Source organism: Meriones unguiculatus, chromosome 15, assembly GCF_030254825.1.
Source record: "Meriones unguiculatus strain TT.TT164.6M chromosome 15, Bangor_MerUng_6.1, whole genome shotgun sequence".
In the NCBI taxonomy this organism is placed as follows: Eukaryota; Metazoa; Chordata; class Mammalia; order Rodentia; family Muridae; genus Meriones; species Meriones unguiculatus.
Window position 1 is genome coordinate 75,022,434 of NC_083362.1, and position 19,533 is coordinate 75,041,966.

Below are 19,533 nucleotides of genomic sequence, written 5' to 3' on the forward strand. Positions count from 1 at the left end.
CAGCGCCTGTCAACGTAAGCAGGTCAGCAGTACTAGGCAGCGTCCTCCTCCTGCCACCTGAGGCCGAGTCAGCCGTGTCTGCCATTTTCCTGCAGGGCCTTCCTGGCCTCAGCCTTGCCAACTCTTGGCTCTCTTTCTTCTTCTATCACCCCATCTCTGGTGTCTACACCCCACCACACACATCCCACATAGCCTCCTTCTGTTTTTACTGTTTGAGTTTTGCATCCCCGCATTCCAGATAAAGGAACCTAATACCACTCTAGAGTGTAAGGGAGGATTCAAAGCCAGGACTGAGGAAGTACACAGAGCAGACAGCTTACGCTCCGGACACACACAAGGGGCTGATGGTCAACCTAGAGTCCACTTTGTAACTCAGGTAGTTCTCCATAGCAGTTCCCCTGCCTCAGCTTCCCGAGAATGGGGTTATGGACAGGACTCAGACACATGCAGGCTCCCCTGATTTTAGGATCGAGAATAGGCATTCTTGAACTAACCAGTATCACAGATAAGGATGAAAGGATTGAGCTAGAGTGACCAAGGGTAGCAAGTGGGCCCAGCAGGGGCATCGCTCCCTGTCTTTGCCCACTGCTGCTGCCAGACCAGGCAGTTTATGCTGAGAAAAATGTGTCCCTGGCACTTCTGAGAGCTGACATGATTAGGGTGCTCCTGCATTTTGTAGTGCGGCTGTTTCTGGCTCGCACACAGCCTCTTGCCTTATGCTCTCAGGGAAGAGAGTTGTCTCTGATGTGTCCCGCTATGTAGCCCCACCTCCCTGACCCTTTTGCCCCCCGAGGTCCCTCCTGAAACCTGCATTTCCAGAGCTAAGGCTTCAAGGTGGAATCTGAGGAGGGTGCAGGGTACCCTTGCCTTGCAGTGTAACCCATCACTCCTTCCCAGCCCTCTGCGTGCTGGGTATAAGCTGTCTGCTCTGTTTGATTGCCAGTTTTGAAACACACAGTGGTGATCACTGTGGGTAGAGCTGAAGAAGGGTCTTGGGTCTTGAAGTTTGCAAGGAAACTCTGGGACTGTCGTCAGTCTGCCTGTCTGCCTGCCTGCCTGCCTGCCAAGCCATGATTTGGATATTTCTTTGGGCCTTTGCCAGTATTATGTCCTGACACTTGAGCAGGTTCCTAGGGGTCATGTGTAGAGAGGGACCTGATGTTCTTGACAGCAAGCACAAAGTTAAAAAACACTCAGCCCTCTGAAAACCCCACATGGGCCACACAAGGCAGTGTGATCCTAATGACCTCTGGGAATACGGAACACTTGGACAGACAGTTATCACCTTCCGATTCCTGGACCTGCACTTGCCTATAGATCTGCCCGACCCCATGGCCCAGCACAGCTAACTGTGACTCACAGAAATAATAAGCCTAATACAGTTGACTTTATTTAATTAATAATGATCCTGTTCCGTTCCCCCATGCTCATAAAATACCCTGCAGGTTGGCAAAAAAAACCACTCATAATATTGATCAGAAGTCAGGCCAGATATTTATTTTGTCTTTGCTCTGTGAGTATAAATTCTTGTCTGTTGCCTCCTGCTCCCTGCATGTGGGATTTACAGTGGCCAGTTTCTTAAAAGCTTTCAGTAATTAAGGACTAAATATCCATCGGTCTTTGTTGGCTATCCTCGGCGCTGTGGCCTGACCCCTAGCAACGCAGCTCAGGAGAAGGCATGCATGTGAGCAGGGGTCTGTGCTCAGCCAGCACTGGGCCTGGGCTTGCCCTGCAGGGAGGAAGCCCCCCCCTCTTTCCCGGTCATATTGTTCCAGCCCCGTCTTCCATGCCTCCTCTCCCAGTTCCTGTTTAGCTTGAGGCAGGAAGCACTTTGCAAATTCCTTGCTGCTAGCCCTTTCTTTTCTCTTCTTCCTCTGTCCTTCCTCTCCTCATCTGTCACCAGTTCAGGACTAAGTGTGGCTCCTCCAGTTTCATCTCCCCACCCCAAGGGCACTCATTCCTTCATTCCTTCAGGATGGCCTATAAAATCAGTATTGGGAGAAAAAAAAAAAAAAGCCCTCTCATGCTTCAGGAAGAAAAGGGGTTTCCAGAAGGAGCAAAGTGATAAGTGATATGTGCACACACAGGATTACTTCTTGGTCCTTTACCGTTCGTGGGGAGGGTTCCAATAAGAACACGCTCAGAGGACTTCACAGAGAGTAGACTTCTGGGAAAAGCCGCTGGTGAGACAGAGCCTCGTATGCTTTGTGAAGTCTGATAGCTGAGAACCACACCCCCGAGCGACGGCTCATCATACCAGCCCAGAAACACCAAGACCCGGCCAGTACAGCAGGCTCCCTGGAGGACCAAGGGTTGTCTGGCCACCCAGCCCTGTGTCTGTGTTTTAGTGACGCATCTCTGAGACATCCTCAGGACAGTGCTGAAAGCCGGTCAGAAGCTCCTCGAAAAACTTTTCCTTTCTGGAAACCAACCCATTAACCTTCTTACCCTTGGCAGTGTGCTGAGCCCTCACTGCCAGACCAAATACCCAGCTGGCGACAGTTAACAGGGCTCTGTCCTGGCAGTAAGAGCTGAGAGAAGGGTGTCTTTGCAGCAGCGATGGAGAGGGGCATTGCATTAAGACTCTCTCTCTGGCTGGGAGTGGAACTCACACAGCATTTGCCTAGCATACATGAAGATCTGGGGCCAATCCCCTGCACTGCATAAAACCAAACCAGGTGATACACACCTGTGACCCCAGCACACAGGAGACAGAGGCAGGATAACTCGGAAGGTCAAGGCTAGCTAGCTTCAGTTGTGCAGTGGGTTCAAGGCTGGTTCGGGTTACATGACGCTCTGTCTCACAAAACAAAAAGGACCCCTTTTCTAAGAAAGCGTCCATACACTGTATGACTGGGGCCTCCCACCCTGCACTTTACTTTCTCTGGGGCCAAGAATTTGCCAGTGCACAAATGGCATCCTTACCAGTAAAGGGTCCCACTTGGTGACTGAGCACACATAGGATTTCAGCCTCAGATGGTGGCTTTACCCCCCACACACACAGTTGTAGTTTCCTTTTTCTTTTTTCTATACCTGTTCTGCAAATTGTTCTCTCTCTCTCTCTCTCTCTTTGTTTTTGTTCTTAATGATTGTGAAATAATTTCAGTAAGGAAGAAAGATAGGAGGAAAAAAACAGCAAATTATCAGCGTGTCCTCTGCAGTAGCAGAGACAGTCTAGATCTGTGGTGTCCTTGGTGGATGTCAGCTGGGGACTTCCTGTTCCTGTACCTAAGGGAGCATGGCTGTTACCATTATAGTCACACTCCGCCCCATCTGACCCTGCTACCTTCAGTCATCTCCATTCCAGTATCCAGCCATGGGCTCATGACCTGTCCCCTCTGCTCGGCTCATGGCAGCCGTAAACAAAAGTGAAGCGATGGTACAGGGGCAGTTAGGTCCGACTCTTAGTCCTGTTGGGTGGTTGTGACAAATACCTTAGACTGGGGGACTTACTTGAGGAGCTGGCTCGGGGCCCAGGATCTCCCACAGTCTAGCTGCTAAGCTATACCCCAGCTAACCGAACAACTTGTGAACATTAGAAATGTACTGCACAGTGTTGGAGGCTGAGACATTGAGGATCAAGGTGCCAGCAGATTGGAGGGCAGTTTGGCATCTACTCCACAGACGGCCTTCAGCTCTGCATCCTCACACAGTAAAAGGAGCAAGCCAGCACCTTGGACATCTTAGTTAAGACCCAAGTCTTCTACTTAAGTCTTAATCGCCTCACCAAAACCCTGGCTCAGAACACCATTATCTTGGGGGTTGTGATTTCAACAGGGGCTTCACAAGGGCTTGGGGGGAGCTTGTGTGCACAGAGCATACCAGTTACAGAGCCATGTCTTTGAGGCAGTGCCCTCCTGAACTCATGTTTTCACTCGCTGAGACGGAAACTAAAACTCGTGTACCAGTGTTGGGCAGCTGGCGATGGTATGTGCATCCCGGGACACACCTTCAGTCATTTGGGGACAGACATGCCACAGTCATTATCGTTGTAGCCATCAGTAGTGTCATTGGGTTGGCTTTGCCTGGTGACAAGCCTTGCAATAAATGCTCCTACTAGGGTCTTCCAGCGCTGAGCACAGGGGATTCATGCAAGGACTAGATCTTGGAGGTCCAGCATAGAGTACAGTGTGGCCAGCACACAGTGAAGACTTCCTCACCCAGGTCCCCACAGAAGTGCTCAAGCCCTCTGCACTCCCTGACTTCACATTTTCCTTCATGCGTGGTAGTGATTGTAGACTATATCTGTCTTACCCCAGTCCTGAGATGTGATACATTTCACCTCAGTTCTGGTACCACAGGGCCAGTGGTACTACATCTGTGCGACTTCTGATCCCTCACAGGACACCAGGAGGCTGTGGGCCATGAAGTCAGTCATGGTCCATACCTCCCTCACCACATTCTCAGTTTGGACATCCCTTGGCATTCCATGTTACCAGCTGCCAGTTCTGACTGGCTCAAGGGAGACATGACCCAGTTGTCTTAGTTTTTTATTGCTGTGATGAAACACCATGACCAAAGCAAGTTGGGGAGGAAAGGGCTTACTGGTTTACACTTCCACATTGTAGTCCATCATTGAAGGAAGCCAGGACAGGAACTCAGAAAGGGCAGGAACCTGGAAGCAGTAGCTGGTGCAGAGGCCATGAGGGGTGCTGATTACTGGCTTGATCACGTGGCTTGATTGGCCTGCTTTCTTATAGAACCCAGGACCACCAGCCAGGAATGACACCGCCCACAGTGAGCTGAACCCCTTGTCTCCCATAAATCACTAACTAAGAAAGTACTCTGCAGGCTTGCCTATGGCCCATCCAGTGGAGGCACTTTCTCAGTTGAGGCTCCCTTCTCTCTGATGGCTCTAGCTTAGGTCAGGTTGGCATAGAACCAGCCAGGACACTGTAGGCAATTGTGAGGAGCTTAGTCCACCAAGCTAGAGTTGCCAGAGCATCGCTGGCCAAGCCCAGTAGACACCGAGGTACCTAAAGGGCTTCTAGCTCTGCAGCCCAGTCCTGCGCAGTCTTCAGACCCAAGTCTTGTGTTTGCTCACTGTAGCCTGTGGTTTAAACAGCCAGGCAGTTCATAGTCATATTCAGAGGGGGGCAGAGAGCTACTCCCAAAGGGCTCCATTTCAGGTAGGAGAGGGTACCTCCTGAAAAGGGCTCTTCTTTGTGTTTTTAGGGATGGGGTTGGTGTCTTCTGACAGGTTACTCCTTCCGTCCTCCCTCCCTCCCTCTCTGCAGTTGATTTATTTAAAGGTGTGTCAGCACCAAGACCTGATGAGGAGCCGGCCCCTCCTCCCTGCTGATGGCAGCCGCGCCAATAATTCATTTTTTAGCTCATTAGCTAACAGAGGCTGTGAGCAGTGGTCCTCCAGGGCACTGGAATGAGTCGAGGTGATCTACTGCCAGCTCCGCTGCTCTTGAACTGGCCTTCCTTGGGGACAATGAAGCGCATGGCCAAGGGACCCGAGAATAACAATTGGAGTCTCTGTGCTTTGGCACTGTGGTTTCCTGGGGTAGTGATGTTGACAGAATGGAACAGAAACCGCTATCAGAGGGCCCTCTCACCGGGGAGAGCTGTGGAGAGGGATGGCTAAGCCTCCGTAGCAACAGACTGTGCAGGCTTCAGGAGCCAGAAGCCCACAGTGCAGGGTGCATGGTGGTCGGGGCTGTTGTCTGGGGAGGCCTGTCTTCCTGGCTTGCATGACCCTTCCGGTGTACATAGAGGCAGGGTGGCTAGTAACTCTTGTGGACCCCAGCCATAGTGGATTGGAGATCCACCTCAAGGGCCCCATTTAACTTTACTAACTCCGTGAAGAACTCATCACCAAATGAAGCCGCACAGTGGCTGAAGCGTCAACCAGTTTTGCCCAAGACAACAAGGAGCCTTAGGCCTCTCCGGCCTGTGCTTAGCCCCGGGCACGCCAACAACCATAGGATCATTTGAACTAAGCAAGACCCTTTGCCCTGGGTGCCCTGGGTGTCCCAGGTCTCCACACCCTCAAGGGGCTCATAGGTCCCTGGCCAAGAGCAACCCACTCCCCATGTGCAGCGTGATGACCTCTACAGGAAGCTACAGGTAGAAACGCCCACCACACCACAGACATCTCTTCCTGCCCCACCACACGACCCCAGGCTGGTGAGTGCTGTGTGCCAGGCCGTGACTGACATGAGTGGGTAGAAATAGATTCTGCTACAGAAGGGCTGCTGTGGCGTGGGCCTAGACCACACATGAGGCCTTAGTTCTGAAAAGCCCTGGCTTTAGTGGGTGTCACTTTAATAGGCCCGTTTTGCAGATGGCAAAACAAGTGTCCAAGGAGGGGAGGGTGAGAAGAGCAGGTGTGGAGACCCTGAGGCCTCTTAAGAAGAGAGCGCAGCCTCACAGCCCGGCATCAGTGGAGATCGGTTTCCTTCCCTGCAGCCACTGGAAAAAGCTCCCCAAGCCACATGTTGGGGTGTCCTTGTTAGGGTAGGCAGTGGCCACAGGACACAGGTAGTTGATGGGAGCAACTGAACTCACACCTATAAATGTACATTGCCCTGGGCTAGGCTCTATTTCTATACTAAATGGATTTCAGCTAAAAGAAAAAAACAAAAGAAAAAAGTCATACCTTGTGCAGGCATGAAGCCTGTGGCCTCACTTAGACTCCTGTTGAGTTTGAAGGCCAAGGGACCCGGCAGGATTCTGTTTTTTAAAAGTGTACGAAGATTTGGTAAAAAGCTGTCTCCATCTGACGCTAAAGCCGTACCGCGAGCGGCTCTGTGGATCGGCCTTGGTGGAGGCAGGGCTCTCTGCTCAGTCTTTGGCTGGGATTTGAATATTAAAATGAAATTTTAATCATTGCAGTTAAGACCAGAGTTCTGATGTTAAGTTCTCCCGTTATCCCTGGATGATCGGGCAATGACTTTTAAAATCAACTGGAGCAGAATAAGACAGTCTGATTTTAATGCCTGCCCAAAAATGAGAGTTAGCAGATTGGAAATTGGAGGTCTGGATGTCTCCTACCCCATTAGCCCTTCTCATTTAATTCACGTCTTGCTCTTTCTCCTTCTTGATTTATGAACTACATCAACAAACGTGTAACTTTTTTTTTTTTTTTTTTAATAAACAAGCCTTTAAAATAGAATCAGAACCACTGGGTTTGGGGTCTTGCGTTTCCTGGATGTTCCCCTCCTCTCTGCCTAAGTAAGGATGTGTGTGAGGGCTCCTCCTTGGAGGTTCTGGGAGCCAGTTCATCTCCGCTGCAGCCAAGTGTTTGTCCTGGAAATCTCTGAATGAAGAGTCAGGGGTCACTTGGGGGTCACTCACATGTACCAGGAAGTGAAGCAAAACTAATCCAGATTTACCCCTGGAAGAATCTGTTTGCCTAAGTATTTAAAAACAGATTAGGGCTAACCTGACACTAGGTCACCAGGCGCAGTGTAAACACTGTGCAGAGGTGTAAACGAGGCCTTTCTTCTGGTCCTTGGAAGCAGAAATGTAATGACTTTTCTTTCTGGAGGGTTGGGGAAGGCCCTTGATTCCTCCGCACAGCCGGTAGCTGTGTGCTCTGATTACAGCAGCAAGAGGCTCTGGGTTTTAGAAGTCATTGTGAGCCGGTGTCTTCCTGAAGTCTGAGATAATTACAGTCTCTCTGTATGTGTAGGGTTTGCTTGCTCTCTTCATCATCCTCATGAAAACGCTGCGTTCAGGCTTTGGGAACCCACAGGCTGCTGGGAAAATTCTAAGAGCTACTCATGAAATCACAGATCCTCCTTTAAAACACACGCCACCCCTGTTTGGACTGTGGGGTTCAGTGTCTCATCCGTTCTCTTGGCTGTTGTTCTTGTTTTGTTGAGAAACCGGCGCCCATGTCTGACCTTACTATGCCAGAGCCTAAAGGCAGCTCCCCAGGATCCTCCCGCTATGTGTCTGTGGCTGCCTGTGTAGACCAGGCTGCCCTCCGACTCACAGAGATCCATCCACCTGCCTCTGCCTCCCGAGTGCTGGGAGTTAAAGTTGTGCTTCAGTGTGCACAACCAGCTGCCTTCTTGATCTGTATAAACGCAGTGGGGGGAGGGGGGTCCTTTCCTCCCTTCCTCTCCCACCTTATCTCTGCAATTCTTCCCAAGTGATAGATAGCCCCTGGGGAGGAGCCCACCCCGGAGGCTCCTGTTCTCCGGCTTGTGCTGGGAGCTGGGGACAAGACACCGTGTACAAGGCATCATCAGGGATTGCCACACTGCAGAGCCCACACCCTTCCAGCGTCACCCTGCCCTCTTGTCCCTAGCTTTGCTCTGGCCTCAGGGGCTGCCCACTTTTCCCCCTCGAGGATGAGTCCTGGAACACTTTTTCTCAGAGATCAACATTCTGCCCCCTCCCCTTAAGCATTTCACAAGTTTCCAAAGAGATGGCAGATCCCTTCCTCTTCAGTGTTTCCTGCAGCGAGGAGTGATGGGAACCCTGGGGACTCACACATGCCCCGTCCCAGAGTATGGGTGAGTGAAGAGCAGAGACGAAGCCTGCTCTCCGGTCACTCGCCAGCACTAGAGCATAGGAGCACCTCACCTGGGGCCGTTTTTGTTTGTCTGTCTGTCCATCTACGCGCATCTTGCTGAAGGAGCCCCTTCCTTGCTTGCTTGCTTGCAGAAAGCTCCAGCCTTAGAGCATTGCACTGATGCAGCCCCCAGGCCGTGGGCAGTGAGCAGGCTGTGTTCACACCTCAGAGGTTAGAGGAGTGTCAGCCTGCAACCCACACCCCAGAGGTTCTGACTCTGGAACTGGGAGTGGGTGCCGCAGGAGACAAGGACACCACTTCTGAGACCAAAAGCAGTGCCCAAGGGGGGCTTGGGAAGAGGAAACTGACTCCTCTCCTCCTCTTGCCCGCTAACGTGATGGCTGCTGGAGCAGAGGTTCCAGTCTCAGTTCTGACGCGTGCCTGTGTGGTGCCTTTTGCAGGGAAGAAAAGGAGCGATGGATCCGGGCCAAGTACGAGCAGAAACTCTTCCTAGCCCCACTGCCATGCACAGAGCTCTCCCTGGGCCAGCAACTGCTCCGCGCCACCGCGGAGGAAGACCTGCGGACTGTCATCCTGCTCCTGGCGCACGGCTCCCGGGACGAGGTGAATGAAACCTGCGGGGAAGGCGACGGCCGCACAGCGCTGCACCTGGCCTGCCGCAAGGGCAATGTGGTCCTGGCTCAGCTGCTGATCTGGGTAAGTGACTGGGGTGCCCACCCCATGCCCAGCAGAGGGTGGAGCCACTGCGGGGTCAGAATGCAGGCCTCTCCTATAGAAGGCCACCGAGCCTGGGAGCCTGCCTCATGGCGTTTGAACTTTTACATGCGGGCTTGCCTGCATGAGGGGAGGGCTGGGCACCGAGCAGAAATGAAGCAGACACTCCCTCGCTAGAGTTTCTGAAGTGTCTTTGTGGTGTCCCTTCAGGTCAGGCATTGGGGGCGGGCACAGGACTTGCTTCTCATCGTCCTCTTCTTGGGGGTGCGAGCAGGAGCATGAATAACTTGAATAGCTTCTAGGAGTCCCCTTGCCAAACCTTTGACTTTGTATTCTCAAAACATAAAGTCCTGGCCCCCGGCACCGAGGTCTGGTAGGTGGGTGCTTGTCACCAAGGCTCTCTTGCACTATTTTAATGACTTTCTACTCAGGAGAATTTTTTTTTTTAATTTGTTGAAATTTGAAATTGATTTTTTTTTTTAAAGAAACTGAAGTGGTTGTACAGAGAAAGCCTGTCTGTGTGGGCCAAGCTGCTTTGAGATGCTGAAATGTCAAGTCCTCACTGTGTGTGTGTGTGTGTGTGTGTGTGTGTGTCTGTCTGTCTGTCTGTCTGTCTCTGTGTGTCTGTCCGTCTGTCTGTGTCTGTGTAGGTATCTGCCAGTGCCCCAAAGCCCAGAAACGAATGTCAGATTCCCTAGAACTGAGGTGACAGATGGGTGTAAGCCATCCAACATGAGCGCTAGGATCCAAACTGACACCCTTTGGAACATCAGCAGACACACCTAACTGCTGAACCATCTCTTCAGCCTGTTACTTTATTTTATTTTTAGGTATATTCAGGAATCTATAGGGATCAAAAATGGATACCACATTCCCCGGAGCTAGAGTTACAGATAGTTGTAAGCCACCCAACATGGGTGCTAGGAACTCAGCTCAGGGCCTCCACAAGAGCAGCAAACAATGACATCATATTATTTGAAGGCCTAGAACCCACGCCTTTGTGAAGGCTGAGTAAGGGCTCCCCCACAGAGGCCCACCCCAACCCTGTTTTGTGTGCCACGTGGCATCTCCCTGGGCTAGCCTTCAGTGTGAACATTAGTGTTTCCATGAGCTACTGAGAGCGATACAGTAAAGACAAAGCTCTCTTCACCAGCTCTGCTACTGACAACTTTTGCACAGATTGTGCTACAGCCAAGGATGGAATAACTGGATAAGGTTCATGTGTTTCCACCTTACATGGCTATAAGGAGCCAAACTTTTGAGCAATTTTTGATAATGTAAGAAAATTATGAAAGTCCAGTTCAGTAAAAGAAAGAAGTACAAATTATTCAGTTTTATATCCGTTAAATTCAAAGAAAGCTCTTTAGAAAAGACTCAAGCGAGACTCATACTTCAACCAAGTACCATGCTTGGAGATAACCTAGAACCCTGCACAGATGTAGCCCGTGGCAGTTTAGTGTCCAAGTGGGTTACATAGTAATGCGAAGAGGGACTGCCTCTGACATAATCTGATTGGCCTGCTCTTTGATCACCTCCCCCTGATGGGGGAGCAGCCTTACCAGGCCACAGAGGAAGACAATGCAGCCACTCCTGATGAGACCTGATAGACTAAGATCAGAAGGAAGGAGAGGAGGACCTCCCCTATCAGTGGACTTGGGGAGGGGCTTACGTGAAGAAGGGGGAGGGTAGGTAGGATTAGGAGGGGAGGAGGGAGGGGTTTATGGGGGGATACAAAGTGAATAAAGTGTAATAAATAAAATAAAAAAGACTGAGGCTTAGTACACCTCACTTAGCATCTGCCAAGCCCTGGTTCTCATTGCTAGTATTAAAGTGCAGGATAAAAACATAAATAAACTGTTGGCCGTAATTTTTCCTTTCGTGAGCCTGCGCGTTTCTTAAATATTTTCTGCAGTGAAACTGAGCTGCTCCAAGTGTTGTTGTTTTCTAGTATTTACCATGCGTGTATATGTGTTTCCGTCTCTGTGTGTGTGTGTGTGTGTGTGTGTGTGTGTGTGTGTGTGTGTGTGAGCGTGTTGCACAGCAGCCCTGTGGCAGTCCAGGACAGCTTGCAGAAGTGGATTCTCTCTTTCAACAGTGTAAGTTCCGTGGATCAAACGCAGCTCTCAGTCTTGACAAGAACCTTTCTCCTCTGAGCCATCTTCCGCCCTTCCCTATGCATGTATGGTTGGAAAGCAAAACTGAAGTCCTCTTTGACCTGTGTGTGATGTAAAGCGTTTGTATGGGGGTGGGGAGGCTTTTCCCGACAGCAGTTACAGAGCATGAACGTCGGTCCCAGGTGTCTCCATCCCAGCTCAGTCCACACGGAGGAGTTGAGGTGTGTCCTACCCCTGCCCACCCTCAGATCCCCAGAGACACTGACGTGTGCTGTGTTGCCTCTACAGTATGGGGTGGACGTCATGGCCCGAGATGCCCACGGGAACACAGCGCTGGCATATGCCCGGCAGGCCTCCAGCCAGGAGTGCATTGAGGTGCTGCTGCAGTACGGCTGCCCCGATGAGCGCTTCGTGCTCATGGCTACCCCCAACCTGTCCAGGAAGAACAACAGCAGGAACAACAGCGGTGGGAGGGCGCCCAGCATTATCTGAGCTCGGCCAGCCCTGCACCTGGGATCCCACAGGCCCGCCGGCTCCGGACGTCACAGCACCACGTGAGTCCCTCAGTTTCCTCCCTCTTCCTGGTGGTCACCTTCCACCCACCTGCCATTCACTCACTCCACACGAAATCTCCAAACCTGGACGTCCTCAAGGGGAGAAGAGGAGGCCGGAGGCCACAGAACTGAGCCCTTTTCCCACACTCCGGAAGCAACGCAACTGACAACCTCGCGACTTTGAGGATAGCACACCACGACGGGGACCCCCTGTTCCAGTGGCCTGGAGACGGAGCCTGGGGGGGGGGAGGGGTAGCAAGGAGATGGGGGGCAGAGTCCCCTACCCGGCAGTTAAGCACATCAGTACATTTCACCTCGACCAAAAGGAGGCTTGGATTTCATGTCTTCTCTGGGGAGCTTGACGGCATAAATCAGAAACAAGCTCAGTTTGTCAGGTCTGAAGCCCCTATGATGGTAGGTGTCAAATCAGTTGTAGCTAATCTGTCCAGGGAGAATACTGGCTTCATTACACTTGTATAGTCGAGTTCCTCCAGCATTACCGCTGTTTAATAGAACGTGATTAGTCATCACCGAGAAGAAGGCATATTAGCCGAGGAGGTAGTTACACGGCACGCTCCGGTGATTGCCACGAGATGATTGCGGCGCCGAGCAGCATCGTCTACCCCAGACATGTCTCCCCAGCCCTTGGAGCCCTCCTTTCTAAATTCACTGTCATAATTTAGTATCTGTTTAATTTTTCAGTCCAAAGAGAGGAAATCAGTTGCTGGGTATTATTTGACTACAGTTCCCTTCCTTGGTGCAAAAAACAAAAAATAAAACAAAAATGGAAAATAAATAAATAAAACAAACAAATAAATGTAACTTGGAAATCCAAAACAGAAATCATGAGTTCAGCTGAAAGTAGCTCGCTCAAGTATGCTTCAAAACTAAGCAAATACACAAAAGGCTATTTTTTTCCTAAGAGAGATTTTTCTGTCCCTTGGCCAGGATGGATGTGTCAGGCCTCAGTCACTCCTGAGCCACAAGGTCTGAGTTACCCAGGTTTCTGGCGTCAAGAAGATGTGCAAAAATCTATTTGAATAAAGAAGTTCATAAATATGCATTGATTTCTGTGCAGACAAATGGCACCGTGTTAATTTATAAATTGAGCTGGATAGGAACTAATAACGTGCAACTAGTTGAGATCAGAGGGTTACAGATCATTGTACACGGGAAGAACCCCAGCAGCAAACACTTCCGTTAATGTGATAAACAGCCTTTTAAAAGGCGCGTATCAGAATAAGATGGTGCCACAGTTTGCTTATTAAAGTCAGGAAAGGAAGGGGGAGGGGAGAGTGGGAAGGAGCAGATGATCCCTCATCCCAAAGGCAGATTTCTAGAGCTGAGACCACCCTCTCCAACCAAAAGCGAGGGGCTGTGACAAGAAGGGGTGATTTTTTTTTTCGGAGCATCAGAGCCTGTGAGCAGCTACTAGCCACTCTGGCACAGCTGGCCCCCGAGAGCCCGTGTGGCCCACCTCCCTTGTCCGGCTGTAACATCACATCTAATTTGCCATGGCGGGGCACAGGGCGCATCAGACACAGCCACCATCAGCACGGCGGTCAGACGGGAACACCAAACCGTGACACTATTTAGTTTTTAAAAAATAAATCGGGGGCAGCCTTGCCGGAGAGCCCTCGTGGCCGTGTGATAGGGAGAAGGCCGTCACGCTGGAAGACAGAACACGGGGCGCAGCCGCCCCGGTGCCCTGTGGAGAAGGAGCCCCTTGCCCTCATATATTGAACTTTATATTTTGTAAGAGTTTTTCCTCTTCTTTCACTTTTTAAAAAAAAAAATAAAAGAAGGTTTAAAATAGATGGGATGGAAAGTAAAGCTTTACACAGCATATATGTGGGTAGGTGTCTGGACATCTCCAGCCCCGGCACGGCTGGAACTGACCAGTATCCAAAAATGTCACAGGTGCGCCAGCCTCGGGTCTGAGGCTCCTGAGCTCAGTTCCGTAAGCCGTGCATTTGGTGTCTCACCCTGCTCGTCATCACTGTGTCATTACTTTAAATGTGAATAGAGAAAACAAGCTGTCACCGCCTATTTTTGAAGACCTGCATTAGCATCCAGTCCTGCCATCCGCACACACCTCCACGTAGCCTTTACCATAGACTTCTCTAGAGAACACAGATAGAGTATAAATGAGATTCTTAAATTATTTCTGTGTAGCTAATTCCCACTATAGGAGTGCTTTTATCATAGGGGAGCCGACTTCAGAAGGGAAATGGAATCCTTCGTAAGGCCTCTCTTCAGAGTGTATATGAGTGTGTACATATTATTATGTGTTTATAATACGATATTTTCCCGAATGACTCCTTGTTTCACGTCACCCGCCACTGCCCGAATGCGCAGTTGCTCGATCTGGTTCCCTCCCTCCCTATGTCGCTCTGACATCATCAGTTTTTCCTCACAACATGTGGCCCCTTCCCTGCCAGTTTTAACCTCCCTGAATTGTCCTGGGGGCAGCCCACTTTCCATAAGCCTGAGTTTTTGCAACAGATGGAAGGATGAGAGCTGGGTCCTCTGGGATTCTCTGTGCTCATGAAGGAGAGAAGTGACCTAACCCGTGCTAATACTTCACCATCAGACCCAAGTACTTCCCTCAATGACAACCTTCTTGTTCCCATTTTCAAGCGGACACCAAGGCTGGGAGAAGCAAGGACCTGGATTTTAGAAAGCAGTGCCAGCATTAACTACTTCCTTTAATGGGACACACTTCTTAAGGAGCATGTCAACATGAGGAAGTCATGCAATGGAGTTACTAGGATCAAGACAGGAAGTGGGAAAGTCAGAGAAGCAGGTTAGGGAGGAGGGGCAGCTTTTGAGTTCTCATCCCAGAGCGGCCTTAGGGCTGAGACCACTTTTCTGCCAGGCGCTGGGCCCCTCCATGAAGTGACAGGTGTGAGAAGCCCACTACAGAGTCCATGTAGAAGCCTTCTGTGTTCAGGGTGAATTTCTTGTTGAGAAGTAGCCAGCTGGGGTCAGCAGCAAAGGGACCTGTGACTTGGCCGTCCCCTGCCCTTGGGAGGCAGTGCTAGAACCAGCCGCGTCCCAGGCTAACCTGGGCTACCTCTGCTGAACTCAGGCCTGGGAACAGTGTCAAAGGAGAAGAGTGAAGGCCTCCTTATTCTGCTCACCTCTGAGAAACACCCCCTCCCACCCATTTTTTTAGTCTGGATCTACAGACAGAAGGAGATCTCCCAGTGTCACTCAAGCCTAAGATGAGCCCCCTGCCCTCCAACCTCAGACCTCTGCTATTGGTCCTTTAGTTTCCTTGAGGTTGCTAGGGTGTAACACACGCATTCAGTGCCAGTGTCCTGTCCCACTGTGAGGACTGTAGCCCCTCAGGCCTTGGGCTTCACTGACTGTCCACAGAAAAGCTCAGCCACAGGGTGAGCACCAGGCCCTCTGTAACATCCCCTTCTCTGTCAAGACCCACAGGGAGTTTGCGGCTGAACTTGGTGAACCAGAGACCTGCTGGCCCTGAGCCTGAGCTGGGCTCTCAGTTGCCAAAGGTTCTACCCTTCCACCCTTCGTTTAGGCTGTTTCTTGCCCAAGATGGGCAATCTCCATCCCTCATGGGGACACCCCACAACAGCACAGCTGGGAGGCACATGGACAGGGCCTCCAAACTCCTGAGAGGCTGAGGTCTTTGAGGAGTGAGCCTACGCCTTTTGGTGGGCTCTCTTCAGCTCTTCCGTCTCCATTCTTCACACCCTACAAGGTCCCTGAGGCTTTGCTAGAACTCTCCCAGGATTGCATTTATGACTTTGAAGCAAACAAATTGAAAGGCAGTTAGGAAGGAATTTGAAGAAACATGACACCAATGAGCAACTTTCCTTTAAAAAAAAAAAACAAAAACAAGATTTTATCCCCCACTGTGTCTGTGTGAAAGCACAGCTGGGGGTGGTCACTCCCTTGTCACTCACCAGAAAGCTGTCAGGGCCATTGGTATCCCCTGTGCAACCTTCTCCACTGTGTCTCTTGGAATGGCCCCCACTCCCACCGGGTCCTGGGTAGCAGCATACAGTGGGACCAGGAGAACCATGTGAGCCTACTTTTTGTGTCTTGGCCTGTTTGGGATGCTTCTCTGTAAAGTTGGCTGAGGTAGAAGGGTTTTTAGCCAAAATGATCACATTCCTTCTTGAGGGGTGGGAAGGGGAAGGAGCCCGGCTACTCTCCGCTGGTGCCACTCAGCAACAGTCCCTAGGCTTTTATTCCCACCCTGGAACCAAGCAGGGACAGCCGATGTAGAGACAGAGACGCCAGTGACTGGAGGCAGGGCTCATCTCTCACTTCGTGGAGAAAGACACGACTGACCATCTGGGGGGTCCTTAGTGTTTAAAGACATAAAGTCTCTCTAGGCTCAGAAGTCCTGGCCTGACAGAGCTCTTGCAGATGCTGAGACCCTCTGTTTAGTTTCTACGCTGCTGCTCTTTAAACATGGGTTGGCACCCTGGGTCAGAGCTGAAGAGAGAGAACATTTCATCATGGATGATTCTAGACAGCCAAGGAAGCTTTGTGTCCTTCAGTTTTGTTTTGTTTTTTTGTTTGTTTGTTTGTTTGTTTGTTTTCAGACCCAGATTAGGGGAGTTTAAGTGCCATAAGCCCTTAGACTACCTGCCCAGGGCAGAGCACAGTGAAGTTCCATGGAGAAGCTGTGCCTCCACTCAAGAAGCCAATTTTCCTAGAGAAGAGCAGTATTTAGTTTGGGTCTTCTCCTGTCTGGTCTAAGCATTCTTAACTGAGGCCTCCCTCTCCCATAGTGAGCCACAGATGGCTGCGGGCACCCAGCACTGGCAGCTAGTCTAAGACCAAGCAAATGGCCTTGGTGAATGAGAGAGGTCAGCTCAGGGCTTGTCTTTATTTTGCTGAGCACGTGCTATCTGCAGGGGACCCCTGGGGGTCATGAATCAAGCCATATGATGGACTCTCCCACCAAAGGAGGGGACTGATCTGGAATTCTGTGTGCAGGGAATTACATGGCCTTTGTCTTGTGAAATGAAGGAACCAAGAAGTGTGAATGAATGGGTTGGGGGGTGGAGGGATTAGGCCCTGAGGAGAGCCCCTTAGCACACTGCTGCTGGGAACAACCGCCCTAGGATCACATGGTACCCCAGGGTCCAGGTTCAGGACTGCATCTACGCTAGCCTGAATGTTAGCGAGGTGTTGGAGATGGCTCTCAGATGCTTGCAGGGGGAAAAAAATAAAAAAAGCTTAGCCTGCTGGGTGGGTCTTGTGGACTCACTGAGGGCATTCTGAGTAGAAAGACCTATGTAGCCCCCAAAACAATTTTTAAGCAGCCCGCTGTCCACAGCTGAGGTGCTCATAAGAGGCCTGGCCACCCGGCTCAGCCGGTGGGCGGAGAAGGGACCAGGGGTGCTGTGAGTTGACGCCAGCCCACATGTGGCCTCTGGTTCCTGCTCTTGCACATACATTGCTTACCTACCAGGCCCTGCAATTTGTTTGTTTGTTTGTTTGTTTTAACCAGGGTGGTACTTTGGTTACCCAGGGCAGTTGAGTGGAGACCTGGCCTATTATGTGATGGACAGGCAAAAGATACCTTCAAAACATCCCTGTAACCAAAGGGCAACGTGTCTGCACCTTCCTGTTGAAATTAACCTTTTTCTTATATATATATAATCATCCCTTTCCCTCCCCACATTGTGGAGGTGGGGGTAGTAGTTTTCTTCTAAAATAATACGAGCTTCTAAGATAAGAACTGGTCCTCCAGGCCTGAGCCCTGAGAGCTGAAAGGGTGTCCCAGGAATGCATAGGAGGTGGCTAGCCCTTTACAACAGCCTGAGGCTGGACCTGCAAGAGGACAGGGCCTGGACGTCCTCTCCTGCCCCTTCCCATCCTTCTCCCCACTTCCACCTTGAGTCCTTCTCTGGCCACAGGAGCTTCTTTGCAAAGAGAAACCCCATGGCAAGGCAGGGTACCACTGGCACTTTCCGGGGTTGGGGCAGGGAAGGCCACCTCGCCTGCCACATGGAGAAGGCGGAAGCACCGTGGGGCTTCTCCAGAAGTGAGCGGTCCGTCTGGGGCATTTTGATATTACCTCATTCCATAACTTTACGTTTCCTGATGACTGATGCTTTATTTATGCTTTTTGTCCTGTAATGAAACCATCCACAGACATTTCGCTTTGCTTGTTCGTTCATGCGACCTTGTTCGGGTTAAATATGCTGGTTTGTATTTTCCTGCCTTGGGATTTTGTGTCAGCTGTACAGTATTCTAAGGGGAAAAGAAAAGGAAAAGTGTGTAAAGTACCAGAGAGGTGGCTGTAATGTAGAGACCTCTTTCTAATAAAGAAATGAAAATATGTATACACCGCTGCTGTGAAGCCTCTGCTTGGTAGCGATTTGTCACAATTAATTGGGTTTCCCACTCCCAGGAAAGGTAAATCACAGAAGAGGGTTTATCTTAGAGACAGGCCACCTGTATCTGAGGGGACTAATCCCTCACCCTGCAGCCAGAGACTCTGGAAGCTGGGCATGTCTTCAGTCACGGGAATGGAAAGCCCAGGACGGTGAGTTTCCCAGTGCTGTGTATGTCTCAGTACTGCCCTGCTCACCTTCCCCCTGTGAGAGAGACTGCCAGGCAGGGGCAGCTGGAAGAGAGTCTCATCCAGAACTGCACCGTTGATGGGATTGCTGCAACTTCCTCACGCTAAACATGTCATCACTCCCACATTAGAGGAGGCGACCCCACCCTCAATACCCTCAGCCCAGACACACACTCCAGACACCAGCACAGTGGGTCAGGTAAGGCATGCCTGTGGGTGCTCCCGTAAGGATCCTCTCTTTAGAACCTTTCCCGTGGCACAGTCACCTGCAGGGTGCCACATAGGCCATCACAGCCATCATTGTGCGACCCCACACCCGGGGCAGCATGCCACTCAGTGACCACACACCCAGGTGGCACAAAGACAGGTAATGAGGCTTTCAGGAGATGAACCAATGCATGGGTTTGGTTTTGGGGTTTTGGTTTTGGTTTTTTTCCGTGAGAGATTTCTAAGGTAGTGTGAATAACTTGAAGATCACTCTTCCTCAGGAGTAACTGCCTGGACAGTCTGGGTGTGCTCTGGGCCTGGCCCCCACCAAACATTTGGTACTGTTGCCACCTGGCATCTAGAATGCTGTTCCCCAGGGCTGCATTCCATGTGGGTGGACAAAAGGGAAGAAACGGTGGACGTCGTGCCTCGGAGGCTGTTTATACCACTGGCCAGATAGGCGGAGCACTCGGGTCCACACAGAGGGCAGGGATGCGGGCTGGTGGGTTGGCAGTCTGTTGAGAGTGAGGGAAGCGGTGCCCAGGCTCTGCAGTCCCACCTTCGAATACACCCCCTGTGGGCAGTGCCACAGCACACTCCAGAGAGGCTGTGTGGGCAAAGCGAAGGTGTGAGGAATTTGAGGTAAGGCTGAGACTGACCTCTGTATGGGTGGCAGATGCTGGTGCACACCTTTAATCCCAGCCCTCAGGGCAGAGGCAGGAGGCTCTCTTGAGTTCAAGGGCCAGCCAGGGCTACATAGCTAGTTCTAGGACAGCCAGGGAGACAGGGAGAAACCTGTATCAAAGAAACAAACAAAAAAGACCTCTATAAATAATCTTTTAATATCTAGAGAGATTTAAGATGTCAACAGGGAGT

General features: G+C 50.9%; 1 protein-coding gene across 13 annotated transcripts in view; it reads left to right on the plus strand.

Moving 5' to 3' along the window:
* The window catches only part of Agap1 (ArfGAP with GTPase domain, ankyrin repeat and PH domain 1), a 435,843-nt gene extending 417,630 nt beyond the window's left edge, over nt 1-18,213 (plus strand). For all 13 annotated transcript variants that reach the window (XM_021650398.2, XM_021650399.2, XM_021650400.2 and 10 more), the window contains 2 exons: nt 8,935-9,190; nt 11,611-18,213. In XM_021650398.2, the coding sequence (XP_021506073.1) occupies nt 8,935-9,190; nt 11,611-11,814 (460 nt within the window). In that variant the 3' untranslated portion in view covers nt 11,815-18,213. The remainder of the gene's footprint in view (nt 1-8,934; nt 9,191-11,610) is intronic.
* The last annotated feature ends 1,320 nt before the right edge of the window (nt 18,214-19,533 follow it).